The following is a 27,517-nucleotide window of genomic DNA, read 5'->3' as shown; positions in this document are numbered from 1 at the left end:
ACCTACAGCAATGACCTCATCTCCGATCCGTCTTGTCTAGCAGCTCCTTTGCCTCGTTAATTTTGCTGGCAAGGTAAGGCGAACCTCCTCTGTCAGGGTGGTTTGCAATCATAATATGGCGGTGGGCGTCTTTTATTCTGCTTTTGAGCTGGGGATTGTCTCTGAAATAAAAAGGCACCGCACAGATGTATGAGAAATTCAGCACCGTACGAAGAACCAGAGACGCACTTGAGACCCAGGATCGCAATAGCCTCCTTGCGATCCATCTTGGCCTTGAAACCACCCTTCACCCACTGCTCTGCGGCACCCTTACCGCCCATAATCCCGCTGCGAAGGAGCTGTCTTCCAGCGACGGCTGCAGCGATGGCGCCGACGCCGACAATTATTGGAGTAGCCATGCTGGAGGAACGGAGGACAACGGCGGGAGTAAGCGCCCATCACACTCGGTCATTGGTCACACGCATTGTGACAACCGCGTCGGGCGCTCCGTGTCATAAGTAGTCACCAAACTTGCCGCGTACGCCATGCAGAAACGCCTCGGCACATGTGCAACGTCTGAAAATGTCTGCGGAAACAAGTGCACATCGTGCCAGGAGGTCTATCGTTCCAGTTGGAGTTCCATGCACGCTGAACTGAAGAACATCAAGGACTGCAGGAATGCCGCGAGCCTTGCCGCATCCGGGGGCGCTGGATCAATACTTATGGATATTGACAACTAGGTTTTCAACCATGCTGTCGTTCTGTCTTCTGTTTTCCCTTCATTCGTGTTCGATGAAGATCCTCGTTGTTATACTTGCGTGAAAACCGGAATAGACAGTCGGAAAGCGGCTGGGAGTCGCGGTGGCCCACCACCCCGGCGTTTCACCCATGCCCGTTTATAGGCTCTACCTACCGCGCTACACGCGACGAGGCACGCGTTGGCCCACATATAAACCCTCTGTCTTCTCTTGGGAACATTCAGGACTCCCCGCTCTACTTCCGCGATGGTGGACCAGGCGTTCACTCTGGATCAGAAGCTCTTCATCAAGCCACATCCTCCCGTGGATGTGGCGGCGTTGAACGAGGCCGAAGTCACCGACGTCGTCGTCAATGCCTTCCTCCTCACCGCTGCGGGGGGTGTCATTGGCGTCGCTGCTGCCTACGGTGCGAAGGGCGTCCTTGTCTCTATAGCGTTTGCTACAGCGTCTCGCGTACTTCATGTTCGATTCTCCAAGAACAGACAGAAGTCCAAGTCTCGCGGGAAGAGCACCACCAACGGCCACCAGGCACCTCTGCGCGGGCGCGAGGTACTGCGCAGGAAGATCCTGTGCCATTCCGATTATTGCAAGGTGGCCTTCGATATGCATCGCTTGGCCACAGCGTTGTTCCAGGACTACGGGCTCAAAGTGACTCAGGCTATTGACCTACAGTCTGTCCTGCCCAAGAAGACGGGCCGTCAGTCCATCGACACCTTACTCAGAGTGTTGGGAGGCGAGACGACGCTGCGGAAGCACGAAGTCTTGAAGGCTTTCATTGGAGCAGGGTACGACTCTGGAGATGCCCCTAATGTGTCTCTACGTGCCTGGGCTTCTCGTCAAGCAGCTTCTATTGGCTCTTTGGCTAAGAACTTGCTGCAAGTCCCTGGGATCAACACGCTCGACTTCGATGAACAGGTAAGACCGAAGTTCTGTTGTCGGTGTTTGTGGACACTGGTTGCTGATGTTTCGCTGCAGATTCTCACTCTTCTGTCGAAGTTCATGCGCGACGCGGATCGGCTGTATGCGCTGAAGCCGACCAAAGTGAAGAACGACGTCAAAGCGGAGTTCAGCCAGAAGAGTGGTGCGCTCAACGTGGAGTGTACGCGCTTCAAGACACACATCAGAACATCCACCAACCAGGTATGTTGTCGCTCCACGCGAATCCACCCTCGTTGCTGTCACCCGCATTGACTCTGTGATGTCGTCCAGACACTTGTAGTAAAGATGTCCTCGAAGGGCGTGTCTCTTGCGCCATCTAATGGCCGTGCCGTCAGCGTCAACGGAAAGTCTGCCACCATCGCCGTGAACTCAGCTGTCGCTGCGACTGCTAAGATCCAGTCCATATACACGATCGGCAGAGAAGACCCCACTCCTGCTGAAGAAGAACGCACACGCGCAACCTTATCTATCCTTCAAGGAACGTCAAGCTTGTTCCAGCTGCCCCTTGTCACGAAGATGTTTTTCCCCAGATCGAAGACGGTCAAGCGCGCGAAGCAAACTATCCCAGTTATTACTCTAGACAAACGCGAGCTGAACAGGTCACAGGCGGAAGCGGTAGTACGCATCAACTCTACGCACGACCAGGATATGATCTGCCTTGTGCACGGTCCGCCTGGCACAGGGAAGACCACCGTTATCGCTGCCTGTGCCACTAATCCGCCGACCGACCGCTGTGCTGGCATTTGGCTAGTGGCACAGTCTAATGTCGCCGTCAAGAACATTGCCGAGAAGCTCGCAGACGTCGGTTTTCTCGACTTCAAGCTGTTGGTATCCTGGGACTTCCACTTCGATTGGTGAGACCTCTCCAGTGTCTCCCTGTGCAGCTTTTCTGAGTTGCGTTCGTAGGCACGAACATCTATACAAGCAGATCGAACACAATGTCATACGTTCAGATGACTTTGCAGACAACGTGGTGGGCACATCGCGCCTGCTTCTTGATTCGAAGGTTATCCTGTGCACGCTGAGTATGTTCAGCCACCCTCGCTTGATGACTGCCGGCTTCACGCGCCTCGTGCCCGTCGAGACCGTCATCATCGACGAAGCGAGCCAGATCGAGCTCGGCGGCTATATGCCCTTGCTGAGCAAGTTCGGAAGTGGCATTAAGAAGCTGGTGTTCATCGGTGATAACAAGCAGCGTGAGTCCTCCGTGTTCTATTGTGCACTCCATCTCGGGAACCTGCTCGATATTAGTGGCCCCGTATGGCCAAGACGATCTCGGCGACCTTCCAAGCATATTCGAGATGGAACATCTGCGCAAGGACGCTGTCTTTTTGGACACGCAATGTATGTGTCCTCGGTTTGCATACAGCATCCACGAACGAGCCTGATACTTGTAGACCGTATGCCCGGGGCCATCGGTTCATTCATCTCGAACCGCGTCTACGGCGGACGCCTGAAGACCTCGCACGGCATCACCTCTCACGGCGCGTGCCGTCTTGTCGACGTGCACGACGGGCAGGAACAGCAGGATGGCTATAGCTGGGTGGTGCGCCATTCACATCTCGCCACTCGCACCACATGTACTGACGGTGCCTGTCCCGCGGCGCACAGAATAAGCGCGAGGCCGAGGCGGCGGTCCACGTCGCGAAGCGGCTGCACGCGCAGGGGAAGGCGTTCCGCATCATCACGCCGTATGACCCGCAGCGCAACCTGCTCGAGCGACTCCTGAAGCAGTCGCAGATACCCTGGGAGAACCGGTGCTTCAACGTCGACTCGTTCCAAGGTGCGTCCGTTCCCCCCGCTGCCCCGCTGACATTGTGCTGCATAGCCCGCAGGCAACGAAGAGGAGAACATCATCATCTCGGTCGTGCGCACGGCGAAGGTCGGGTTCCTGAGCAACGACCGGCGCACGAACGTGATGCTCTCGCGGTGCAAGCAGAGCATGATCATTTGCACGAGCCGCGCGTTCGTGCGCGGCGTCGCCGCGGGCTCGCTCGTCGGCCAGCTCGGCGCGGAGTGGGATGCGCGGAAGCAGCAGTGGCTCAGCTGGCACGACGTCGTTGCGGGGCGGTTCTAAATATGATTGCCCTGTGCGGTGCCGCCCGGGAAGGTATGTATGCGTCGACTCAGCTGCTGAGCATTGGCGCGACCGTTGAGAGATGCGTTGAGAGTGAGATGCGTTGAGAGTAAGATGCGTTGAGAGTGAGATGGCCGTCGCCGGTCGCGGTCTCAGTGTCGTAAGTATCATACCGGGCACTGCAGTGTCATCATCTATCTAACATGTAGCATTTCTTGTCTTATTTATTCCTCAGATCTACAGTACCAGGTTCCAGCTTGCCCCGCTCCGCCCCCGAGTTGTTGCGTGAATCGGCAGGATCAAATTCCACGTCCGGCTCAGCACTGCTTCGGGCTTCATAACGACAATCAGCAGAGGCGAAAAAGGCCTCAGTGAGACTAAGATTGCATTCGTCGCGCATAACATACAGTACACTACACCGCAGCGGCAGAGTCTCGCAGCGCTGCATGTGGTACACGGCACTTCCGCGCGGGCACATTCACCGATATCTCCTTGTCCGCCCACGCTCGCGGATCTGGCGCTGCGAAATCACCGCGATATGATGAGATAGGACCAACGCACTCCGCGAGTCTTCCGAATTGCTGGCGCACGGAGCGCAGCCCGAACGCAAGGGCAACTGCGAGAGCGCTGGTTACAAGTTAACTGGCCTATGAGAAAGTGGGGAGCTGTTCCACGACCTGCTTCTGTCGCAATTGCAACGTAGCGCTCGCGCAACTTCGCGCCAGTTTCGATGGCGATGATTCGCGCGTGGGGGCTGCGTTCTCTTCCCACCGTGCATGTCGCGAGCCGCGGGGTAGAATTGTGAAGTAAGAAGTAGAGCTGCGTGCCGTATATGAAACATACGTGACTGCTACGGGCAAGCCGAGCGAACGCTCGTACAAGCTGGCGAGACTCTGTCTCTTATCTGGTGGTGTGACGCCGGGGTGCGAAAGTGCACTCTTGCTGATATGTGCTACGGCCTCTGTTTGAATTTTTCAAAAGTAAGGTTCTCCAGAGACGGGCTCGGGTAAATTGATCGGAGTATTCAAGAGAGGCTTGATAAGGCGATTGCCAAAAGCGAGGGTGCTGTGCTAAACAGAACATTGACACTGCAGCTGTGGGCTTGATTCGTTACCCAAATGATGCAGATGCAGAGATGAGACGCCAGATCGTTGCAGGTACCGGTGCAGAACAAGCTCGTCCCCGCGAACAAGTGCATGGGCAGCCAGACATGGAGATTTGGCAACCTCGCAGGTGGTCGCTGCTGGGGCCCACTGTGAATGTGAAGATCATCAAGTGAAGCTGTTCTCAAATGGCCTCAAGGTGTGATGATCACCGTCGAGACAGATTGTCAGAGGCAACGTCGAAGTCCGTGCTGCGCCTGATACTGCTGCCGGAGTGCGCGAGGCCAGTGCGCTGTCCAAACAGGCCCCCGCCACGGTCGGTGACCGGGTGAACAGTCGAGGAGATCAAGGAGGAGAGACGAGAGAGGGGTGGAAGGAATGCAGCAGGGAATTGAGTAGAGCCTCGAACAGCAACACGTGGCAAAGCCCCCGGGCAGCGCAGTGAGCACGGACCACTTCCTGCCACCTCGCGTGCTGCACGGCCCAGTCAGCTGCCGGGAATCGGTATTCTTTTGGCCTAGAAGTGGGGAGTAGACACTAATGGAAGACAGCAGGGTGATTGGGGTCCGGGTGGAAGTAGAGAAAGTGAAGAGGCGTTGTTCGGCGAATTGCTCTCCTCACTCGAAGCCCTCAGCTTCCGTCCACTTCCTCCATCGTCCTCGTCGTCGTCCCAGTCGTCCTCGACGTCGCTTACGTTCCCAACTCTTTCCCTTCAGCGGCCCACGTCGTCGCCCACTAGCCAGAGTTTACGTCTTTCTTATCTCTCCCACCTTCTACTTCTCCGTTTCTTTACCTTCGTTGATCCACTTGCTCGTCCCGCTTCTGCTACGATTTCCATGGCCACCACCGCCAGACAGCCCAAGCCAAACCGGAAGGGCCCCCCAGAGCCAGCGAACCGCGTACGCGCACCAGCCTGGTCCTCACCCGGCCCTCGCGCCTCTCCCACCTTCTCCCCAGGTGCAACCCCCGTTCGCCTTCCCAACGGGCCCCAGTCCGCCAGTCCCGCCGCATTCCCGCCCCTAGGCCATGCAAACGGTGCCCCGTCGCCCGCTCCAACCCGCCCAGATAAAGACGACCGTGTCCTCGCCCAGCTCTCTGGTCTCACCGGGACCACCATCACCCTTTCCACAAAGACCAACGTCCGGTACGAAGGTTCTGTACTTTCCACCAATGCAGAGGGAGACACCACCGGTGTCACCCTCCGCGACGTCAAGGATCTCACCGTCCCCGGTGCGCCCCTCCGCGACACACTCTTCATTGCCGCGACCAACATCGATCAATGGTCCTCTGGCCCTGCCGATGCGAAGCTCACGAACGGTGACAGTGCGTATCTTCTGACGTCATCGCTCGTGTGCGTCCAGCCGACTCATGCCGTCTTCCAGCGTTCAAGACCGACACAGATATCAGCCAAAAGACCGGCCGTCGCGAGCGCGAGCTCCAGGCATGGCAACCTCACCCCGATGACCCGTCTGCCCCCTCCGCGTCCGCTTCGACATCCAACTCTGCTGCTCCCCCTGCGCGCACGACGGACGACGAGACATTTGGCTCGGGCTCACAGGGTGCAAGCTGGGACCAATTCGCGGTGAACGAACGGCTCTTTGGCGTGCGTGCGCAGTTCGACGAAGAGGCGTATACGACGCGGCTCGATCGCAGCGCGCCAGATTTCAAAGAACGCGAGCGACAGGCTGCCAAGATCGCAAGCGAGATCCTGTCGGTGAGTGTTTGTGTGCTGTTGTGGGCGCCGGAGGAGGCAGAGTTAGTAGCATATTGTTCGGGTATTTATGAACGCAGTCGTTGCTGCGAAATTAGTGCCGGCGTTGCTCGACGTCGATCGATCGTTTATTTACTAACGTATCGTTTGCGTGTCAGTCTTCGACGAGTAACACACACATCGCGGAAGAGCGAACGCAGAACTTCGTGGGGGTTGCCGAGGGCGCAAATGAAGAGGACAAGTAGGTCTATTCTCTATTCGAACCGTCTATTCCCTACTTACGCGCATTTCCATAGGTATGGTGCTGTCGTCCGCAGCGCAAACGCATATGTTCCTCCTGGGGCACGCAAGGGCCCTCTTCCTTCTACTAATGGCACCGCCAAGTCCCCGCCAGACATTCCTAAGGTCGCGGTGAATGCCCCGGATGGTTCGGCCGTGCCTGCTGCGGAGAAGGAGGCAGGTTCTGCGCAGGTGCGTCGCGCCGCCTAATCTTCGCTCTTTCTCACTTCTGATTGCTAACGATCCATTCTTTCGGCGATTGCTGGTGCAGCCCGCTGCAGATGCGGTGCCCGCCTTCCGCGACTTCGTGTCGAGCGAGAAGGATCGGCTTATGAAGAAGAAACAGGCGCTCATGAAGAACGAGATGGACAAGCGCCTGGCTGATCTCGTCAAGTTCAGCCAGAACTTCAAGGTGCGCTCTTCCATTTCGGACATACCATCGTGCTCTTCCCTACTAACATCGCCGTCATCGCAGCTCAACAAGCCCATCCCAGACGACCTGGTGCCCATCCTTGCCAAGGACGAAGATAAGCAGCGCCAGATCCGCGAAAAGTCCACCAAGGACGCCGAGTCGTCGCACGCCCGCGCCATCGGCGCTACCACACTCACCACCACGGCCTCCCCGACCGTGGCGCGCGCTGTCCCTTCGGCGGCCGCGGCGGGCCCCGCTACTGCGAAGGTCGCGCCGGAGCTCACGCGGCAGGCGCTCTCGAAATCCGGTACCATCCCACCTGCAGCGCAGAAGAACGCGACCGTGCCGAGCAAGCCCGGCGAGCCACCCAAGGGCCGCATCAGTATGGTTATCCAATCGATCCCGCCGTTCAGGGGCAAGCGCGTGTCGACGGCTGGTCACAGCGCGACATCATCTTCCACTCAGGGCGCGGCGCGCGCGAGCCTGAATACGAACGTTGCCGCGCAACAGGGCGGGCACAGTCCACTCTCGCCTGGTGCGGCGAACCGACTGAACGTCAACGCGTCGTCGTTCCGGCCGAATGTCAAGCAGTTCTCGCCTCCCGTGCGTGTTCTCCCCCTTGTCTGTGTTGAAGATTAGATGTGCTGGTGCTGACCTGCGGTACTGATGCAGGGCGGTTCCCCGCGTCTCAACGGGACCCCGTCGTCCTCGGCGTCGCCGAAGACTAAGCCCGCGGACTCTGCGTCCAGCGTGTCCCCGGTCCCCGCCCCGCCGAACCCGTTCTTCGGCACGCGCACGATTAAGAAGACCCCGCCGGTCCATATCAAGGATGACTTCAACCCATTCAAGCACGGCAAGGTCCCCGACGCGAAACAAGTCCGTGCGTACCTCCGCCTTTCTTTTGTTATCTTTCTATTTTCTTTTCTCCGCTTTCCCCTGTGTCTCTTCTATCATTTTTCATGTCTTACAAGCTGGCGTTCGAACGAGGTTTAATGGTTTCCGAATTTATTTGTAGCGTGGACATGGCCCTACACCGGCAAGCGCTATATGCAGCTGTTCCCCCCACCACAAATGCAGCCGCAGCCACAGTCGCCGCACATGCAACACCCCGGTCCGCCCCAGCCCCCGCCTCAGCCGACGTACGAGGAAGAGTCCGCCGCGCAGGCGGCTACGCGCGGGTACGTATACGCATATCCGCCGTATGGCTACCCACAACAGGTGTGTCTGTTCCTCCTCCCCTTACCCCACTGTGTGCTCACTTGTATGCAGATGCAGATGATACCTGGTATGGGGCCCCCGCCGCCTGGCGCGTATATTCCTGGCCCGCCCGCGTTCATGCAGCCAATGGCCTATCCGATGCCCCCTCCAAATGGTGGGTCGCTTTGACTAACTATGCTCCTTGCGTGACCTGAGGTGCCGCTTGCGTGCTACAGCCATGTATCCTTCGACCCCGATGGGTCAGATGCAGCGTACGTATATCCATTGACTCGTGACGCTATCAGCTGACGGCCCATGATGTGGTTGCATCGACAGCCTACGGCATGCCGCCACCGCCACCCGGCGCATATCCGCCTCCAAACGGCGCCGGCCCACGACCATCCATGCCCCCCACCCCCATCCCGTCCCACGCACACCCATACTACCACCAAAGCCCGCAGCGTGCGTATCCCGCCGTTGATTGTGCCCTTGAAGATCCTGCTGACGCTTCTGCATCTCACAGTCCAACACGCCGTTCCTTACCAGATGATGATGCCGCCGCCAGGACCTCACGGCTACGACCAAGCACAGGCGCCGCCCGTGCAGATGGGCGGCCACGCTTAGGCTGCGCGCGACCGCGAGCCTATGTGCGGCCTCGCGTGCCCTGCTCGTGCAGTGGGTGACGCGGAGGTGCGTGCGTCGGGCTCGCTGCATGTGCTGCGCCGGGCGTGTGCAGTGTACCTACCGTCGCCGTTGTAGTGTTGTCTTCGGTTCGTCATGTTGTTAGCTGCAATTTGTTGTGATGCATTGCAAACGGATTAAAAAATACAAAAAAAAAAATGCGATCCACGGTGTGCGGTGAGACTGAGACCCTGCTCTTCCCGCTCGCAAAGATAATGTCAACACAGGATGGGCGTACAAGTGATTGTGTGGGTAAGTGCGTATGCAAGAGGTGTTCGAAGAGCTACAGTTGTGTACTTTGCATTCTGTCGCTGGGTCGTCATCGGCCTCCCCCTAGGATCGCTATACCGATCTTCTTCAGCAGGCCTTTCAGGCTATTACTCGCGCGATTGCAATTCGCCTGGAGCCACGTCTCCATCTCCACCCGCAACTCCGCCAGCTCGTCACAGACGGGCAGATGCCCATCGGGATGCACAAGGGTTGAGTTCAGCAGGAGGTCAAACAATCGTGTCCACAAGTTCACCTGCCAGTAGCGCTTGAAGGGCGTCGCGAGTCTGAACCGCTGCTTCCCGTCGGACGCGGGGTCGGACGCGGACACGACCGAGGCCGCCTCGATGTACTTGCCGTACAACATGCAGTAGATAATGCCCGCGAGCCCAAAGTAGTCCGGCTGGAACGTCCACGGGCGGCCCTCGCGCATCTCAAGGCAGTCCCGCGCGTCTGTCGGCCACTCCGCGACGTACCGCTGGCCCGCGGGAAAGAGCCGCGTGTCGATCGTGCGCCCAAAGTCGATCATCTTGATCCCCTTGTGCCGCCACCCGCCGTCGCCCGACGGCTGGTACTCGCTCGTCCATGCCGAAGGCGGGCCTGGTACGTCCTCCAGGCGCAGCAGGCAGTTGTCGATCTTGACGTCGCCGTGGATAAATCCCGCCCTGTGCATGCCCTCGAGGAGGCGCATGAGCTCGATGGCGAAGAAGATGACCAGTAGCTCGTCCAGGCATGCCCCTTGCTGTGTGATGCCTGCCTGCCCAGCGCGGTTGACGATGTCCAAGAGCGTACCCTGTCTGCACAGTTCGAGGATGAGGAAACTCTCGTCACGGAATGCGTACAACGCCTGTGGCACAACTACGGATTGTCTGAGATGTGGCGGTAGAGTCCGGTGTATCCTGCGGAGAACATGGAATTCCCAAAGATTGCGGGGCTTAACGACCTTCAGCGCGATCTTGCACTTGTCCAGCTCGTCATCGTCGTCATTGTCATCGTCTCCTTCGTCCTCCTCTTTGCGGGCAGCCAAGTCAAGGTCCACGGCCCCGAAGACTGCACCAAAGCCTCCCTCTCCCAGTTTGTCCACGACGGCGAATTGACGATCAAAGAGGTTGAGTTGCAAAGTCTCGCCGTCCTCGAGGATACGTGACGTCGTGTTCCCGCTTGTCCGCCTTGACTTCTTCTTGGCGAACTTCTCCATTGTGTCCAGCTTCTGGGCATCCTGCTGCCGTAAGTCGTGAAACTCGTGATCGGGCGAGATGAGCGATAGCAGCTTCGTGACTGTCGGCGGGTCAAATGGATTGCAAGGGTTTGGCGGCCTGAACGACATCGCAGCAGTGAGCGCATCCGACAGACTGAGAGTGCCTGTCTCTTCTTCAAGCACGGCAACCGCTTCCTCCTCGTCGTACTCCTCTCCCTGTCGCAGATCGTCCTGGCGCAACTCAGCTGCGAGCTGTTCCGCAGTCTCCACGGCGTCGCGACGCGCCATCATCCCGTCCATCAGGCCGTTCGGTGTGCCCGATGCTCGCGTACTCACGGTGAACTCGAACGTCCGCTCTGTGATGGGCGTCATGACGTTGAACTGGCCGAACCGCCCCCCGAGCGGGACACGATGCGAAGGTGCCTCGTTTGGATCCTGGTCCTCGTACATGCTGTCCTCTTCTATCTGGGCGGGCGTGCGGTCATATTCCTCAGGCGGGTCATCATATTCCTCAGGCAGATCCTCATACTCGTCCTCATATTCGTCGTCGTCGGTCTCTGTGTAAACCTCCTGGGCAATCTGTTCATCGTCATCCGACGTGGAATGCACTTCAGGAGTGAACGCTCGAAGAGGCATACGTTCACCGAGCACTGGACGTGCAAACGATGAGGCAGGGGGTCTGCTCAACTCGGCGCTATCCACATAAGGCTTGAAGGTGCTACTTTGCGCCGGGGGGAGGTTCTCACCCCGGGACTGAGGGCGACTGAACACCTTCATGGGGGGCTCATCCATGTATGGCACGATAGGAACAGGCGGCTGCACCTTAGGCTTTGCAGTCGACGAGCTGAAAACACTTATGGTTTCCATCGGTGAGGTGCTAGCTCGGGCTTGATCATCAGTGAATACGTCCCATCGTGCAGGTGGCTTGTCCTTGGGCACCACTGATACCGGAGTGAACACAGTTGAGAACACCATGGCTGGTTTCGCCTCATCGGTGATAGGCTTGAGGCTGATCTGTGGTCTCTGGCGGTGCGCATTCTCATCAGTTTGGGGTGCGGGAGCAGCCGGTGTCGTGCTTTCTTTGATGGACAAAGCTCGTCTGAGGTTGGGCGTGAGCACGGGTAGTTTACTGGGCTGCTCTGGGTCTATTGCCACCTTCGACTAGATGTTCATGAGTACAAAATTGCATTGGCGCTACTGCGTATGCTCACCTTCGACGGGGGAGCTGGTGTGTTGTTTTCTTTCCTTCTCGGAGGCTCATCTACAAACGGCCGGAACGCCGCTACAGCCATACAACGCATCTCAGACTACTGCTAACACCATTGGGACACCCCCACTCACTCGGTGTCTTCGCATGTATCGCATTCTCGTTGCTCACAGCTCGAAACTGGCTCTGCAGTGACATGGGCGTGACAGCGTCGATCCTGCGCACAGGCGCATGCTTGCTGCCCGCTACCGCGCCGAAGCGCATCGACTTCTCTGGTGAGTTGTACATGCCAAACACATCCGCGAGGGCCTCCTTCGTCGCAAGGGTGACCGTCGGCTCCCCTGCAGCATAGCCCTTGCGCATAAGCGTGCGCGTGCTCTTGGCGCCGTCGTCGTTGAAGTTGACGCGCAGCAGCGCGCCCTCCGGCGGGGGAGGCGGTCCCCATTTCTTGCCTAGAAGGCCCATGGAGCGCGCACGCGCCTCTTGCATACTGTATTCGGTGCCTTCCTCGGTGAAGAGTAGGGAAAGATTGAAGCGCAGCTTCTCGGGGCGCTTGCCCGGGACAGGTGGGGCCAGCATGGGTGCGTAGCGGTCATGCGCATGTTGGGAAGTAGAGGCTCGTGGAGTGTAAGATGGAGGAATAGACGGTGTGGGTGTATAGTTCTTCAGCGGGTTGCGGCGGAGGGTTTGGGTTTCTGGTTGTGCAGACTTCCAAATGGACGTGGAGGTTCCGCGATGAGGGACGGGAGCACCTGCACGTTTCTTGAAATCCTCGTATCGCCTCTTGAGCGGTTCTATCGGCCGTGCACGCCGGTCGATACCCTTCCGGTAGACATTATCGGCGTCTGCTCGTCTGTATAGGTACCATGTAAGAATGGTCAACACACAATGAAGAGAATGCCTACCTGCCGGCAGTCTCCAACGCGTTCGCGTACTCCTGGTACGTCTGTGCATACACGGTACCGATGTCGTTAGCTAGAATGAATGCGTAAATGATGGTCGGGTCTTCGACATGACTGGCATACAGCGACCATAGCTTGAGATATCTCAAATCTCCCTTGTATGCCGCGTCGTCCTTGAACTGCCTTGTCGCCTCCTCAAGCAGCTCGATCAGCCCAGAATGCGCAACATCCGCCCCAGGATAATTCTCTTGCGTCCATCTCACAAAGCTATCGTAGGCGGCGAGTGGGTCGGCGTCCTCTTGGAGGGAGGTCACCACTTGCGCGCGGTAATGTTCCCGTTTCTCTGAGAGTGCGCTAGAAGATGTTGGGTCCATGCCAAGTCGGACACAGAAGAGATGGACAACGGCGATGCCGGCGATGTCGAGGGCGGCGCCAGCGATGTCGAGGTTGGTTCCTTGACTTGACCCGGGACGCGTGTTTGCCTCTCGACGCGTCGGGCACGTGACACGTGCGTTCACGTCCGATACACTTGGGATTGGATGTTTGAGGAGGGGCATGTATTTCACGGAGCGGTAGTACACAAATGTAACAAGATTGATTAGGATGATTCAGTGCTAGGTTTGCGATCCTCGACTCTTGGTGCCATCTCATAATCACCAAATCCTTGCGAAGCTTGGACGACGTCGTCAGGTGCGTCAGGTTCCAGGTGTCCTTGTGCATTCCTTCGTGCACTAGATATTGGCAAACATAATGAGTATTAAAGGGGGTAGGAACATTGGCAGAAGAGTTAAGAGTACACTCACCGGAAGAATGTGTAGGACAACACCACATCATCCAAGTTCCGGCAAGCAGGATCTTCCAGAACATCCTTGTCAATGAAGAACAGTAAAGGCATATCCACCTCTTCGCCAGCAAGCAGTTTCTGCTCTTCGAAACAGAAGCATTCTACCTTGGAGAAGTAAGGTGCAATCTGAGATCGGGAGGACCATCAGCAACCACCATGACAGATCGCACAACACACGGCGAACGCAATAATACACACTCTGTCTGGAGTTACATTGTACGTTGCTATTCCAATGATATCTTTTGTGGACTTGTTTCGTGCCTTGTAAAACGCCAGACTCGTCTCGCCGGGCAGCACGCTCACGAACTGTTGCTGCGGCGTAAATCTCCATGGAAGCGCATCCGCTGTATTCGCGCTGAAGTGCACTTTTATGCGCTTCGCATGCTCTACAGGGACAAGGCGCTCGGCCTCGAACTTGCCCATGCCGACCTTGGGCGTGCCAGCAAACCCGGTAGCCGCGCAGAACATACGGTAAAGCGGTACTGCAGCATACGTTGCACCAACTGCAAAGACTATCTAAGAGAAAACTCGCATCGTCAGAAAAGAGAGATTTGGAAGGCGATTTGCACTCACGACAGCTGATGTATACATGAGCAGACTTCGGTTCCTCGCAGCGTATGCTGCTTGCCGAGCTTCGTAATGGCGAGCCATACTACTTCCAGCTTTCGGAGGTTCTGTGGACATGCTCCGCCATTGCTTCCTTGGAATCTGCGCCCGACGGGGGACACTAAAAAATGTGAACGTCGGTGGAGCTGCAGCTCGGTGCAATCTTCCCTGTTGACATCTCTACGTCAATTCGCGCGTCGGAACAACCAACGGTACGACTTACATTTGTCGCTGCTGTACGGAAGCTAGCGGTGCATTGAGGGCGGAGGAACTGCAGGCGAAGAGAGTGCATGTGTACTACAGTAGCCGCCGCAGCGCTCGTTGCAGCAACAAGGAATTCTCGGCTTTCTCCTTCAACCGACCTCTCACCACCAGCCGGGACACACAGCACAGACGGCCCTTCTCTCACCTTATACTCAACTCAGACCATTGTCAAGGCTCTAGACAAACCTACTTGTTTTCGTCTGTTGAGCTATCTGGGAATCTGCAACTTGACGGTCTTGACCAGCGTCCGCCATGTCCAAGCAAGCCTCTTCGTCCTCTACCACGGCGAACTCTTCGTCCACGTCCACTCCTGCACCCTCAGCTAATGATGTCGACATCGAGAAATTGCTGAGTCGTGAGGCGAATGCATTCCAGCGCGAAATGGAGGTAGAGCGCATCCTCAAGGCCTTCAAGCTGAAGTAAGCTCTCGTATCTGGCCCTCCACTCCTTTCCAGCTCACACTGTGTGGAACAGCCCCTATGAGATCCTCGACATCACCGAGGATGCTACGCCTGAGGACGTCAAAAAGAAATACCGCCAGCTCTCGCTGTGTGAGCACCCACCCCCCGGCGCAGCGCAACGCCCGTTGTTGCGTTCCGTCCTGCCGCTTGTGTTCATGTATTGATGGCCACCTCGTACGTTGTCTGATATCCAGTTATCCATCCTGACAAGACCCCCCACGCTCGTGCGCCAGATGCATTCGATCTCCTCAAGAAGGTCCGTCCGGTCCCTCCTACCCCCTCCCGAATCCTCGAGCCACGGCTCCTAACCCTGCTGAGTATCATTCACTGACAATTATCCTGCCTTAGGCTGAGTCCGAGCTTTCTGACAAGACCAAGCGCGAGGAACTCGATGCTATCATCATCCAAGCACGAGCGACGTTACTGAAGTCCCTTTCCCTCCCCACCGGCATCCCAAACAGTGACCCGCGTCTCAAGGGTCTGACACCGCCATGGCGCCAGCAGTTCCTTTTAAAAGCCAAGGAACTCCTCATAGATGAGGAAGTGCGTAGGAGAAAGTTAGTTCCAACCGCATGTGTCGCGGGTCTCACCGTACTGATGTTCGGCACTGGATAGGGCGGTCAAGATGAATCTTGCCAACGAAGGCCTTGAGGCGCGCAAGAAAGAGGAAGAGGTCTCCGCCAAGAAGCGCAAGGCGGAGGAAGACGCGCATTGGGAAGGTACGCATCATCTATTGCTCGATCGTCATGCTTTGAGTAATGTTATGTTGCAGAAAACAGAGATCATCGTGTAGATAGCTGGCGGTCCTTCGCTAGCACGAGCAAGAAGAAGAAGAAGACCAAAGTTGCCGTGCTCGGCTGAATGGCCCCTCCCACTTATCGTCGTTCTGCGTATTTTATGGCCTGCAGAGCTCACCCGCCACCATTTCTCGCACATGGTGCCTCCTGCAGGTTGTATAGGACGTTCTTTCATTTCGCATTTCGCATGCTTTGTATTGTTGGTAACATGAAAATAGAACAACTTTATATCTGAACATTAGTGGCATCAAGTTCCTCACTCCCGTCTAGATCTGCCGGGTATAACAAGCCTGGCACTCTTCGTACAATCCTCGCTGAGACACATTCAATCCGACAACTCGATGACATCGCCTCTGGTCACCGCCATCCTGGCTGTCCGCCTGCGCACATGACGGGTAGGCACAGGCACGTTCTCCTTATCCTCTTCATCCGAGTCGATGGTGACGATATCCAGGTTGACTCGGTCCACAGCAGTTCTCTCCGTTTCGCCCGCGTCTGCACCCCCACCACGATTACTCCCACTCGAATTCGAACCAGTCCCTACACCACTCAAGCCACTTTCGACTGCACTTGAGCTTCCTGACGGTCCGGAGCCCGACCCCGAGGCAGAAATGGAGGACGGCCCCGTAGAGGCTGCACCGATCGCTCGTGCCGTAGCAATCCTCGCAGCCGTTGTGCTCGTTGTCTGTGTCGCCATCGCCTCCCGCTCGACACGGTCCAGCTGCTCAAAAAGCGCTGGGTCCGCATACATCTCGTCGAACAAGTCGTCCGAACTCGCAGTGCGGGGGCTCGGTGGCTGGTGAGATGGGCCCAGGCCCGCGACAGCAGTGGCGCTCGGCGCGGGCTCTTCGTCGTCGCTGTCTGGGACGACGACCGGTGGCTGGCGGTGCGGAGAGAAGAGCCGCTCCCGCGCGAGGATTTCTGCGTTCTTGCCCTTGCTGCTGGAGCTGCCTGCGCCTGAGCCAGACGCGGATGTGAAGTAGTGCGACTGCGTCTCGTGGCGGTTACGCGGGGGCGGCGCGAGTGATGGACTGCGCCCTGCACGGCTGGGGACCTTGCGTCGGCGTGGCTGCCCCTCGTCATCGTCGTAGGATGGACGCGAAGGGCCCGCCATGGGTGATGGTGGCTCGGAAAGTTCGCGGAAGGGGGATCGGATACCTGCTGCTGCTATCCCTGGGACGCGTGCTGGGGTAGGTGCTTGTGGTGCTGCCGGATTGACTTGAGCTGGGGCAGCAGGAGGAGCCACAGGTGGTGCACGATTGACCTGTGCAGGGGCTGCAGATGGAGCTGCAGGTGGCAGTTCTGGTTGGTCTTCGTCTTCGATGTCTGGTTGGCTATCGATATCAGTGTGTACTAGTGAGGATGAACGAAGAAGTTACAGCGAGCAAGTACAACGCACCCGAGTCGTAAACGCAGGGATCGCGCGAAGTCGTGATCCTGCATCGCGTTCCGTTCTTCGTTCTGACCGCCCTTCATGACGACGCACTTGGGCTCGAGGTATGCAAGGCCTCGGCGGACGCGAACATCCTTAATGAGCATCTACGAGGGGACAATAAGCGCGGTAAAAGAGCGCGGATAGGATCCAAAGAACAAAGGAAAGAACAAAGGTAGTGATTGATAGCCTTGGCGGTGGTCCCGTGAATCGGGGATGATTACCCATAGATATTTCCCAATGGAGTAGAGAGACAAAACTGTTACGCACCTTGTATCCGAGGGGGGTTTCGCCCAACTCGAGTTCGGGTAAGCGCCGGTATTCGAAAGCTTGCAGAACGGTTGAGCCATCGCTCAGCTGGAACCGTAACATCGAGCGAGGATATTTTGGGATGGGTCCCTCATCGTCGTCACCGTCACCTGCTAGGCCTGCCAAGTCTGCGCGATCTATCCTTGCCTGCCTGACATTCTGCAACGTGAAGGCGCTCTGGCCGACGTCAGTGATAGATATAATTTCAACCAGGACGGCAGGTCCAGTAATCATAGTCTTGTCGATGGGCGGGATGTTCGTCGGAAGTCCCGTCCCTGCAACCATGGAATCTGAAAGATTGGACTGAAGGAGCTGGGATTCGACGTGCTGGATGATTTCGTCGAGTTGAGTGGCCGGGTTGAGGTGAAATTCACCTTCGATCCATTCATAGCATCCATCAAGCCATTCCTACGGAGAGAGAGTAAGGTGGTTTCAGGAATGAGCTGAGGCTATGAATTGTCTACGTACAGGGTCTATTTGAGGTCTAGGATAGTTACGCCTGAGCCACTGGACGAGCTGATTTGGAGGGGCCATCAGGAACCCAAGACGTCTTTGACCTTGATATAATCGATAAAAACGATGCAGTTGATTAAAGAATCAAGTAGGCTGAAGAAGATATGGGACAGTAAAGGGAAGTTGCACACCTGGAATTGAGAACGCGCCTGTGGCTGAGTATTGAAACGCGACTCACGTGCTCCCAGTTCCGAGTCTTTTCTCAGTGATCATGTCTACGTACTTAGCGATGCGATGCGTCCACGGATATTGACCCGACGCCTCTCGATGGCTACGTCGTCTGGTACCCGCACGGCTCGACCCAGGTCTAGTACAGGTTCAAAACCTACGCTTCCTCGTCTACCCGTCCCCGATCTTCACCAGACTCTCGAGAAATATGTCAGGTCTCTAGAGCCTTTTCTTCTGGAGGATGCGTCCAGTGGAGGGTCTTCCTATGATTCTGCTCACAGTCTCCGTTTGAAATGGGCGGAAGACTTTGAAAGCAGCCTCGGTAAAATATGCCAAGAGCGCCTACTTCGTCAGTCTCGTCTCTGTTGTTGATCTCTAAGATGGAAGCTGAGTTGTGAATTCAACCATATTAATGGATAAGTTCTTGACAGGGTGTCGCCACATAACTGGCTTGATGATAATTTCTGGTTGAAAAAGGCATATCACGAATGGCGGGCTCCGCTGCTCGTCAATTCAAATTGGTGGCTGGCCTTCCACAACGATCCTACGATACCAGAGGATGTTATTCTTGGGCTGTGTGATGCTACGAAGACAGGAACTACCCATTGGCAAGTTAGAAGAGCTGCTTGGTTAGTCTATCGAGTACTCGACTTCAAAATCCGCTTAGAACGGTAAGTTCAATGCATTCTCCCTCATGCTCTATTCATACGTCTTCATTCCACATCAGACAAGAGCTACACCCTAATACCACGCGAGCAGGTACACAGTCGCGCCTTCAGTTTACTTCCTTCCTTCTGGTGTGCTCATTGTACCCCCAGGAATTTGGCTTCAAGAAACTACAGCGAAAATCTGGAATAGATGTCGTCTACCGCAACCGCAGTGCGACACATTTACGTCACTCCCAAAGACATCCATCCCCGAGGCACGTACACTGCTGGTGGCATTGCATGACTGGTTCTATGTCTTAGAAGTCCTAGACGAGAGCTTTCAACCGATCAGGCCAGGCGAAATCGAGAGTAAGCTAAGAGCCATAGTTGCAGATGTCGAGGACAGACTAGCTCGTGGGGAGCGAGCGGTACCAGTGGGCGTGCTCAGCGCAGATGATAGAGACATCTGGGCCGAGGTAATTCGCTCACATCCTGTAACTTGCCTAATATTACTGACGCATACCTGTGCAGAATCTCTGTCATCTCCTGGCTTTATCTCCGATAAATCACGACGTATTCCGTGCAATCAGCCAATCGATCTTTGCCCTGAGCTTGGACCCCTACACCTATGTGCTCCCTTCCTCCCCCAACCGGCCAAATTTGCTTCCCGCAACGTGCACCGCATCTGAAGTCACAGCGCACCTGCACAATGTGCGCTCTGCACACACTGAGCACCCTGCGCACAACCGCTGGTTTGACAAACCCTTCACGCTCATTGTCGAGTCGAACACGCGCGCGGGTGCGATGGGCGAGCACTCGCCGTGCGACGCGCTTGTGCCGAGCATCGTCGCGGAATACGCTGTCGTGCAGGCTCTCGATGAGCGTGCGTTCGCCTCCGAGGACGCCAACGCGACAGCGAACGGCTGGGAGCGGTTAGATTGGATTGTCGATGAGCGCATTCAGCGGGAATGCGTGGCTGCGGAAGAGAGAGCCCGGGAGATCGTCGATGATTCGGACGATGGGTTCCTGTGGTACGGCCGATATGGCGCGGATTGGATCAAGAATGTCGGTGTGTTCAGTCTCTCCATTCCGTTGTCGGTCCTCCCGCTGAAGCATCTCTTCGCTACCGTCCCTTCCTTATCGCACCCGTTCATTCTGCCCCTCAACGACCATGCGACCTCACAGCTCGGCTAGCACCTGATGCCTATGTTCAGATGGCGCTCCAACTCGCATGGTTCAGGTCCCGCGGAAGCTTCACAGCGACGTACGAAACCGCATTAACACGTCTCTTTCAAAACGGGCGCACAGAGACGATTCGGACGCTCACCACCGACAGCCGTGCATTCGTCCTGGCGATGGTCGACCCGGAAGCCTCGGTACGCCTCTTGTGCTCGTCCACCCCGTCAATGCGCTAATCGTATCGGGTGCAAATAGTCCGACACCCGCCACAGGCTGCTCAGTCGCGCTGTGCAGACGCATACGAATCTGACTCGCTTGGCGGCTACTGGGCGCGGAATCGATCGACATCTACTCGGGCTGCAGCAGATGCTCCTCGATGGGGAGAGCCATGCACTCCTCGAGGATGACCTGTTCGTGCGCAGTCAGACATGGAAGCTGAGTACGAGCGGGCTGAGTACTGGACACCAGTTTCGTGGGACTGGGTATGTCTCGCATGTGTTGTCCAGTTGGCTCTGTGATAATCTTATTCTCTTATCAAGCTTTGGTGCACCATACAATGATGGCTATGGGATCAACTGTAAGCTTGGACCTTGTGATTCTGACTTAAGGGATGACTGGGTATTTTCCTAGACTTGGCAGGGACTGATATTATCAAGTTTGGGATTGAGTCCAAGCACTCATGTCCACTCACCTCAACAGAGCACTTCAAGAATGTGATTTCAGGGTCTCTGGATGAGATGCAGGCTGTTTGCATGGCACATCTCTATGCACATCTATAGTTAGCAACTCTCAATTTGTCATTTTATGGTTATATCTTTGAATCTCAATATGCAACTCAGATCAATATAATCCATACATTGTATGCTGATGGCAGTTTGCTGTCATGTATCCTAGATCCAACTATGAAACTATTTACATGTTAATGATCAAATCTGATAGTTATCCTCTTCCAAGTGTCGCATGCCAATCCATGCATGATCTCCAAACTGTGAAGCCATTCTTCCAACCAAAGAGTTTAGAGCAATTCCAAACACAAAGTTCCAGCTGGAGCAGACAAACATGCCTCTCTTGCAGCGACTCAGCATGACATTTGTGCGTCTGACATCTGTCAAGAAGCCTAACTGTGCAGATCGGACAAGAGAGATAATAATGTAGTCCTCCTCATTGCCTGAAATAAGTTGATCAGAATGATGAAACCACTATGACAGAGATTGACAATTGTACCTTGGAAGGAATCAACATTGAAGCACTTATCCTCCCATGGCATACCAGCCTTCTTCATATCATCCTCCAGAGCACTTCGCTGAGCATCATATGGAGTAATAATACGATAGTTCTTATTCTCAGTTTGAAGTCTTGATGCAATTTTTAGTACTGCTTGACGTTCCAGAGTATTCTCAAGATAAGATATGAGTGTCAAATCATTATATAAAGAAAGAGAGAATAACTTACAAGCCAGCTAGTACCCATGGGCCTTTCACGGCCACCATCAACATCAATGAAGTAGCAAGCAGTGAGCTTATCAGAGATTGGGACTGGATGAAGTGGATTTGATTGCAGTTGTCCATCATACACTGCATCAGAGATAAATTCCCCAATTTGTGGGGGCATTCGATCTAGGATGAAGTTAACTAAGATTGTCTGGAGATATACAATTGAACATACATTGGGTATCCAGAAAGAGAGCTAAAGAACGTAGGTGAGGAACTTCAAATATACTTTTGCGTTCTTCATTTTCATCTTGCCCATAGGGAGGCACTGTAAAAAATGGAGTCAATGAGAATGATCTAAATATACAGGAAAACACTTACATTGTTTATCATCACCAATGAAGCATAGTTTTCTAATGGTGGGAAAATTTGACAAGGGAGGAATATAGTCAGACACAGTGATTTGACTGGCTTCATCAATAACAAGAGTTGTCATTGGTACAATGGATAAGAACTTCTTCACACGAGGGTTAGATAACATGGCCAAGGTGCAAAGGACAACAGAACAGCCTTGGAGATGCTTTTGAGCACTCTTGAACTCAGTAGACCGAATAACATTGCGAGAGATCTTGTGATATAGATGGTCATGCCTGATATTAAACAATGGTCAATACAGTAGAAATGCAGGTGAGATATGAACATACCATCCTAATTCAAAATCAGCAGATACAAGGAGTTTCCAGTCCATGAATCCAACATCAGCAAGTTTTTCTGCTATATTCTTGACTGCAACATTAGACTGAGCAGCAAGCCAGATGCCACCCACACCAGCAGTCACTGAAGAGCAGACAAAAGCAGCTATTACAGTGGTCTTCCCTGTACCAGGTGGTCCCTGGATCACAGTGATGTAATGATCATTTGCCATTGTGAGCATGTGCTCCACAGCTTCCTGCTGAGATGGATTAAGAGGCCGAGTGAATGAGATAGAGGGGATTGTTGGAGATGAAATAAAGGTCTCAGGCCAAGTAAAGCTGTCTGAAGGCAAGAACATATAGTTCAGGAAGGGATTCTTGAAAAGACCATCTTCTCCTTGAAGAACATGAAGAATTGCAGCAGCCTTCTGCCTACCAGCATAGGTAGGCCGGTTACCATCAATGGTGATCATAGAAGTGATGCTCTTTCCATCCAGAAGGGCAGCAGTCTTGATGTCTGCTGTGCGACCCATGACATCATGTACCTTGCCAGGAATGATATATTCAGCCCCATTCTTGTCCTTAACTGTCGCACGAATGTCCTATACCATGACATCAGAAAGCAGGTAGATCTAATACTTATCCTGACTTACGTTGGACTTTCGAAATCTGGTCTGGAAGCGAGTTGCATTAACACTTGAAGTGTCCTGGCGAACTCGATTGGTAGTGAATTCATGATTGACCATTGCATCTTCTCTCGTAGTGATCTCCTGGTCACCACGTGCCAACCGCGAGATGAGCTCAAGCAACTTGATCATCAATCACAGCTTATTAGTAACAGGCATAAAATAAGAATGCAATGCACTCACAACATCATTCATGTCCTTTGTGTTTACTCTCTTCACCTCTCGGAATTTTTCCTCCATATCGCTGATGCCAGATACATAATGTGCAACCCATGCTCGCAATGCAAGGTGAGTGGTGCGTCTCTGGTCCCAGACTAGATCATTGAACAACCCAGTGACATTCTCTTTGATAACAGTAACTTTGTCGCCAACTGCAAACTGGATTGCCGCGAGTGGGGAATCGTCTCCTGTTCCAGCGCAAGCACTCCCGATATTAACGGCATTAACCAAACGAAGACGATGGTCGTAGTACATCGCAGCAGCGAGAGGAGCAAGGTCGAACGTGTAGACTGTGCAGTCAGGATTGCAGAGTACTGCGGCCTGCAAGAGCTCGCGTCCGGCCTTATTGGTCTCCGCCCTGCGCTTCGCGTGAAACTGGACGACCAAGATCTTCCGCGCAGTTCCAATCGCCAAAGCCGTCAGATTTCCAGACGTCGTATACGCCGGCGCGAGTCCGACGCGACGATTGGAGGGGTCAGATGTGGTAGTGGCTCCACCGGCAAACAAGCTCTCAATGAGCTCAGCCGTCAGGACGGATTCAAGCAGTATTTGAACGTTGATTGAAGGATGGTGCTCATCGAGAACATGTTGATCTATGATTCGGGTTTGAGGGGCAGCCATATTGCTGGTGTGGTCGCTGTACACAGTGGGCAGTGAGTGTTCAGACGTGAAGGGCTCTGTGGTTGAAAGAAGCCGTGCCACTCATTTGCCTCGAGGACATCGCATGGCGCGTACAAATCTGTACAAAGAAGGAGTTGCATTGGATTTTCGTGAACAATGAGTCGATGACGAAACAATCCTCAGGCCTCCGGGCCGCTTTGAAGCACACATCGATGTATTAACTTGAAGTGCAGGACAATCGATCGTGCAATATTTATATCTGTGCGCTGCATGGCTACACCTTTAAGCTTCAATCCGCACCGTGCACAAACCGTCCACGATGACTGAATTAGATATGACACTGTGGTTGTTCGTGCCAGTGAGGAATTGGCCATATGGTCACACATTTAGCTCTAGCGTTGAATGGTAAGTACGTCCATGTACCGATAGGACACTGTTCTGTCTACCTCTCACCCTTCACAAGATTGCCTAGCACACCCTGTTCCACCGTCGTCTCCCACAGTTCCACCTTTGCGCGTTCCGCCTCAGTCGCCAACGCACTGCGTAGGGCGCGTGCGCGCGCAAGAAGGGCCAAGCGCGCGGCCTTTGAATCTAGAGGTGCGGAGGTCGATGTTGATCTTGCTGGGACCATGACAGACGGCCGATAGTAAGACGACGTAAGCTTTGGCTGTGTGCACGGCAAAGAAGGTTGGGTAAGCATGCGAAAGTTCGTATGCAAAGTGGAAGACGGTGGTGAGTGAGCATGAGTATGAGCAGATGGTGAAGTTGACGACTGTTGAGATACCGGAAGCTGTGGATTCAAAGCGGGATGTTGCATGGCAATCGTGGAAGATGTTGAGTCCTGAACAAGGTTCGCGCTCGGGAGATGTAAAATACCCTGAAAGGGCGCCGTTGTAGAGACCGACTTCTCCACATCTTCCAGAACGTCCATCCTAGTCTTATCTGCTATGGGATCCGGTCCTGCACCAGACATACCACCATCAACGTCAATGCCGAGCGAATGCATGATGTCGGCGAACGACGGTGACCCACCTTGCTCGTTTCCAATCGTTTCCCTATCTAGAGCCATCGCCATGTCTAGCTCCGCAAACGACTCCGCCATCGCCTCCGTAACGTCCGGTTCTGCGAACGCCCATGCCCACTCTGGTGTAGGCGGGCAAGGACTTGCGTCTGGCAAGGAACTCGTTGAGGTCACAGGGGAGTTGGTACTGGTGAGCGCCGGTGTTGGTGGCGGGTCAGCGCTTTGCTGAGTCTCTGTCGCTGATGGAATCGACGCGGAAGGTATAACTGTGGTAGATGGAAGGGCCAGAAGTTCAGGGTCGATGAGGAAATCCGGTATACGCTGTGACTGACTCGGTTGAATTTGTGACTGAACAGATGTCGAAGATGAAGGAAGTGAACCAAGAGCAGACTGGAGGGGATTCTGGGTATCATAGGGGTAAGCACTGACTGCAATTCCGTTTGGATCGCCCGGGGGAACGGACGTGAGTAGTGAGATCCAACCGTCGAAGTCCGGCGGGGTATTTTCTGAGACGGAAGAAGACACTTGTGAGTCCACGCTGGCACCCGAGTGTTGAGGCAGTTGCGATGCAGAAAGTAAGGATGCGACCAGCTGGTCGAACGGTGTCATCGGCTGCGACGTAGAGGCAGCTGCGCCCTCCAGTCGTATACCATCTCCGATCCGTCCTGCGACATCATCGCCTCCACGTACAGCGGGATCTCTGGTTCGAAACGTCGTCTTCGTTGTCGACTGTGCCTGGCCCTGACGCGGTAGCTGCGCTCCCTCCAAGCCATACGACAGTGTCGCCGGCCTATAATGACCCCAAACCTTCTCTTCTTCGTCCCATCGCCGCTTCTTGTCAATGGCAGTCTGATGTTGCTGAACGTACGTCTTCATCGCAGCCTTCTTTGTAGCGCTCTGTAAGACGCTCACAAGATCTGCAAGAAGCTGGCGCGCGCGCTCGCGCTCCCAGTGAGCCTGGTATTCTGCTGGACCTTGACCGGCTTGAAATGGGTAGGGGACATCCCAGTCGGCGGCACCCGCAGGTACTGTGCGGAGTTTGCGGCGCTTCAACGGAGGGGCATTCGGTGGAGTCTTCTCCCATCCCGTACGCACGGGATATTGCGATGCATGTGGGGGAGACGCACCGGAAGAGAGCAACCTTAGGAGAGATTCAACAACAGGGAATATGTTTTTTTGCCGTACAAGGGTCGTGAGAATGTCTTCACCTGGGGGTTGCGGAAGCTGCGTAGGATCGACAGGGGAAAGGTACGGCCGTCTCGAAAGTGAAGGCTGCTCCGCTGACATGCGAGAAAGGACTGAACGTCCATCTTGGACGTCTTCGACAACGATGGGGTTCCCAGAAGAAGAGCCTCGGGGTTGCCGCTGTAGCTGTGCAGGGTTCACACCACCCACAAGGCCTGCAAGGCCGAGTAGTGCCTGTTGGTTTCGCAGGAAGTTCGGCGGAGTAGGCTCGTCAGGACCTGGTAGCGGGATTGGGGGAGGTGTCGGCCGCGGGGTGCTCGACGCTTGGGAAGACGCTGTGGACTTCTCTCTTGTCCGTCGTGGCTTACGCTGGCCATGCGATGCTGGACGAGGTCCACAGGACGACTGGTCAGGCACAGACGAGGAGGGACGCGTCTTTGTAGCCGGATATATTGGAGGCTGTATCACACTAGGCGATGGCTGCGACGTAGAGCGGAGTGTGCTCGACGATAACGCTGGCAGGTGGAACACTGGAAGTTCAGCGACAAGATGGGAACCAGGAAGTGCAAGGGTCCCCACGTTTTGTGCAGAACTTGCACCGCCAGGCAGTGCTAGCGGTGTTGGTGACGGTGACCTACCTCTGCCTAGCGAAGGAGGCGGTGACCCGAAAAGCGAATCATCGTCGACATCGTCAGAAGGTTCAGCCTGCATGTCTACCATTCTGAAGGTGAGTTCGTGAAGAAAATAGGCTAGAGACGAAAATGTACCTCGTTGAACGATATGGCTTCCTGGAAGTGAGTTGAAGGACCAGATGAGGATGCAATTAGATGGTCCAGAATCGAAGAAGGGAAGGGGAAAGGGAACGGAAAGAGAAAAACTGCGAATACGATAGGAAAAGGGTAAATCAACAACTCAAACACGTTGAAAATGTGGCGTGCCTTTCTGCTCGGATACTTTTGATGGATGTTATGGAACTTGTGGGCGAGTGCGACGTATACTCGATGAAGGTGTGAGGCAGTCTCCCGAGGGCAGATGGTAGACACTCTGCTTCAACCTCGTACCTCGGATATCCGTGTCTGACGTCTGCTTTCTATTACGGGCTCTTACTAGGAGGTCTTGATTGCCGACCCGGCACATCACGTGCTGGCACAACGCGTCTGTAAATCGCGCTGAACGCGTCGCGTTTCGAGCGCAAGAAGCACCCGTTGTCCTGTGCTGCATGTGTATACAATACTTTCCAATGGGTATATTAATTGAGATTGATTTTGGAGACTTTGCTGTCTTATCTGCTTTGCACTGGTCCAAGAGGGCATTACATGTTTGAATCTCGTAGGAATCCCTCTATTCTCTGTGCCCCGCGCCCAAGCAAAATTTACCATTCCATCACCCATCCATTGTAGCACCTCATCTCGCCTGCGATGTGCCCAAACCAGGGTGGAGAGGATCTTCAGGAAGACTTTCGTGAATTTCGGCGGACTTACAGCGCCACCTGCATCACGTGGTATCACAAAGGTTTAAGATTCCGTATTAGAAAGAACTACCAAACTTTAGGCTCCGCCTAAATTGTCCGACCTCTCGACAAGGAGGCGCGTTAGAAAGCAGACTAGTGTGAGGGCCACCAGAGCACGACTCGGGAGGAGATTGGTAAATTTAGGGTATTTGATGATGCAAGACTGAAATGGTATAAGTTACACTTACATAAGTCTCATATAAATGTAGCCTACTACGGTACA

At 54.8% G+C, this 27,517-nt stretch overlaps 10 protein-coding genes across 10 annotated transcripts; 4 read left to right on the top strand and 6 right to left on the bottom strand.

Annotated features, from left to right (window-relative positions):
- Nucleotides 1-16: 16 nt before the first annotated feature.
- SCP_1302020 (Mitochondrial import inner membrane translocase subunit TIM14) lies at nucleotides 17-398 on the bottom strand (the record flags this gene model as incomplete). Its single annotated transcript, XM_027763499.1, has 2 exons — nucleotides 17-161; nucleotides 229-398. The coding sequence occupies 2 exons, from the start codon at nucleotides 396-398 to the stop codon at nucleotides 17-19; spliced, it is 315 nt and encodes a 104-aa protein (XP_027619300.1).
- A 585-nt stretch (nucleotides 399-983) lies between these two features.
- On the top strand, nucleotides 984-3,753 carry SCP_1302010 (predicted protein; the record flags this gene model as incomplete). The annotated part of the gene is made up of 8 exons (XM_027763498.1): nucleotides 984-1,652; nucleotides 1,713-1,877; nucleotides 1,947-2,530; nucleotides 2,583-2,872; nucleotides 2,928-3,020; nucleotides 3,074-3,222; nucleotides 3,288-3,459; nucleotides 3,512-3,753. The coding sequence occupies 8 exons, from the start codon at nucleotides 984-986 to the stop codon at nucleotides 3,751-3,753; spliced, it is 2,364 nt and encodes a 787-aa protein (XP_027619299.1).
- Nucleotides 3,754-5,692: 1,939 nt separating this feature from the next.
- SCP_1302000 (predicted protein) lies at nucleotides 5,693-9,079 on the top strand (the record flags this gene model as incomplete). Its single annotated transcript, XM_027763497.1, has 12 exons — nucleotides 5,693-6,179; nucleotides 6,239-6,570; nucleotides 6,726-6,808; nucleotides 6,864-7,038; nucleotides 7,118-7,258; nucleotides 7,322-7,861; nucleotides 7,931-8,138; nucleotides 8,274-8,476; nucleotides 8,528-8,630; nucleotides 8,692-8,727; nucleotides 8,792-8,917; nucleotides 8,979-9,079. 12 exons carry the CDS (start codon nucleotides 5,693-5,695, stop codon nucleotides 9,077-9,079), a joined length of 2,535 nt encoding a protein of 844 aa, XP_027619298.1.
- A 376-nt stretch (nucleotides 9,080-9,455) lies between these two features.
- SCP_1301990 (predicted protein) lies at nucleotides 9,456-13,084 on the bottom strand (the record flags this gene model as incomplete). Its single annotated transcript, XM_027763496.1, has 4 exons — nucleotides 9,456-11,762; nucleotides 11,813-11,883; nucleotides 11,943-12,661; nucleotides 12,714-13,084. The coding sequence occupies 4 exons, from the start codon at nucleotides 13,082-13,084 to the stop codon at nucleotides 9,456-9,458; spliced, it is 3,468 nt and encodes a 1,155-aa protein (XP_027619297.1).
- Nucleotides 13,085-13,308: 224 nt separating this feature from the next.
- SCP_1301980 (Cytochrome c oxidase assembly protein COX11, mitochondrial) lies at nucleotides 13,309-14,452 on the bottom strand (the record flags this gene model as incomplete). The annotated part of the gene is made up of 5 exons (XM_027763495.1): nucleotides 13,309-13,441; nucleotides 13,514-13,680; nucleotides 13,753-14,070; nucleotides 14,128-14,328; nucleotides 14,384-14,452. The coding sequence occupies 5 exons, from the start codon at nucleotides 14,450-14,452 to the stop codon at nucleotides 13,309-13,311; spliced, it is 888 nt and encodes a 295-aa protein (XP_027619296.1).
- Nucleotides 14,453-14,676: 224 nt separating this feature from the next.
- SCP_1301970 (J domain-containing protein) lies at nucleotides 14,677-15,746 on the top strand (the record flags this gene model as incomplete). Its single annotated transcript, XM_027763494.1, has 6 exons — nucleotides 14,677-14,843; nucleotides 14,899-14,975; nucleotides 15,080-15,141; nucleotides 15,234-15,442; nucleotides 15,501-15,604; nucleotides 15,658-15,746. The coding sequence occupies 6 exons, from the start codon at nucleotides 14,677-14,679 to the stop codon at nucleotides 15,744-15,746; spliced, it is 708 nt and encodes a 235-aa protein (XP_027619295.1).
- Nucleotides 15,747-16,007: 261 nt separating this feature from the next.
- On the bottom strand, nucleotides 16,008-17,957 carry SCP_1301960 (RecQ-mediated genome instability protein; the record flags this gene model as incomplete). Its single annotated transcript, XM_027763493.1, has 4 exons — nucleotides 16,008-17,016; nucleotides 17,082-17,221; nucleotides 17,385-17,831; nucleotides 17,892-17,957. The coding sequence occupies 4 exons, from the start codon at nucleotides 17,955-17,957 to the stop codon at nucleotides 16,008-16,010; spliced, it is 1,662 nt and encodes a 553-aa protein (XP_027619294.1).
- Nucleotides 17,958-18,203: 246 nt separating this feature from the next.
- On the top strand, nucleotides 18,204-20,560 carry SCP_1301950 (hypothetical protein; the record flags this gene model as incomplete). The annotated part of the gene is made up of 8 exons (XM_027763492.1): nucleotides 18,204-18,453; nucleotides 18,526-18,775; nucleotides 18,832-18,863; nucleotides 18,923-19,227; nucleotides 19,283-19,820; nucleotides 19,937-20,127; nucleotides 20,186-20,412; nucleotides 20,470-20,560. The coding sequence occupies 8 exons, from the start codon at nucleotides 18,204-18,206 to the stop codon at nucleotides 20,558-20,560; spliced, it is 1,884 nt and encodes a 627-aa protein (XP_027619293.1).
- Nucleotides 20,561-20,856: 296 nt separating this feature from the next.
- SCP_1301940 (ATP-dependent helicase NAM7) lies at nucleotides 20,857-23,578 on the bottom strand (the record flags this gene model as incomplete). Its single annotated transcript, XM_027763491.1, has 8 exons — nucleotides 20,857-21,098; nucleotides 21,155-21,326; nucleotides 21,383-21,546; nucleotides 21,596-21,688; nucleotides 21,742-22,010; nucleotides 22,065-22,654; nucleotides 22,706-22,861; nucleotides 22,922-23,578. 8 exons carry the CDS (start codon nucleotides 23,576-23,578, stop codon nucleotides 20,857-20,859), a joined length of 2,343 nt encoding a protein of 780 aa, XP_027619292.1.
- Nucleotides 23,579-24,020: 442 nt separating this feature from the next.
- On the bottom strand, nucleotides 24,021-26,495 carry SCP_1301930 (predicted protein; the record flags this gene model as incomplete). Its single annotated transcript, XM_027763490.1, has 3 exons — nucleotides 24,021-24,538; nucleotides 24,611-26,299; nucleotides 26,423-26,495. 3 exons carry the CDS (start codon nucleotides 26,493-26,495, stop codon nucleotides 24,021-24,023), a joined length of 2,280 nt encoding a protein of 759 aa, XP_027619291.1.
- Between the last annotated feature and the right edge of the window lie 1,022 nt (nucleotides 26,496-27,517).

This window comes from Sparassis crispa, assembly GCF_003851025.1.
Source record: "Sparassis crispa DNA, contig_000012F, whole genome shotgun sequence".
Lineage (NCBI taxonomy): Eukaryota > Fungi > Basidiomycota > Agaricomycetes > Polyporales > Sparassidaceae > Sparassis > Sparassis crispa.
The sequence above is the reverse complement of the archived record's forward strand: the minus strand, read 5'-3'. Positions and strand labels throughout refer to the sequence as shown.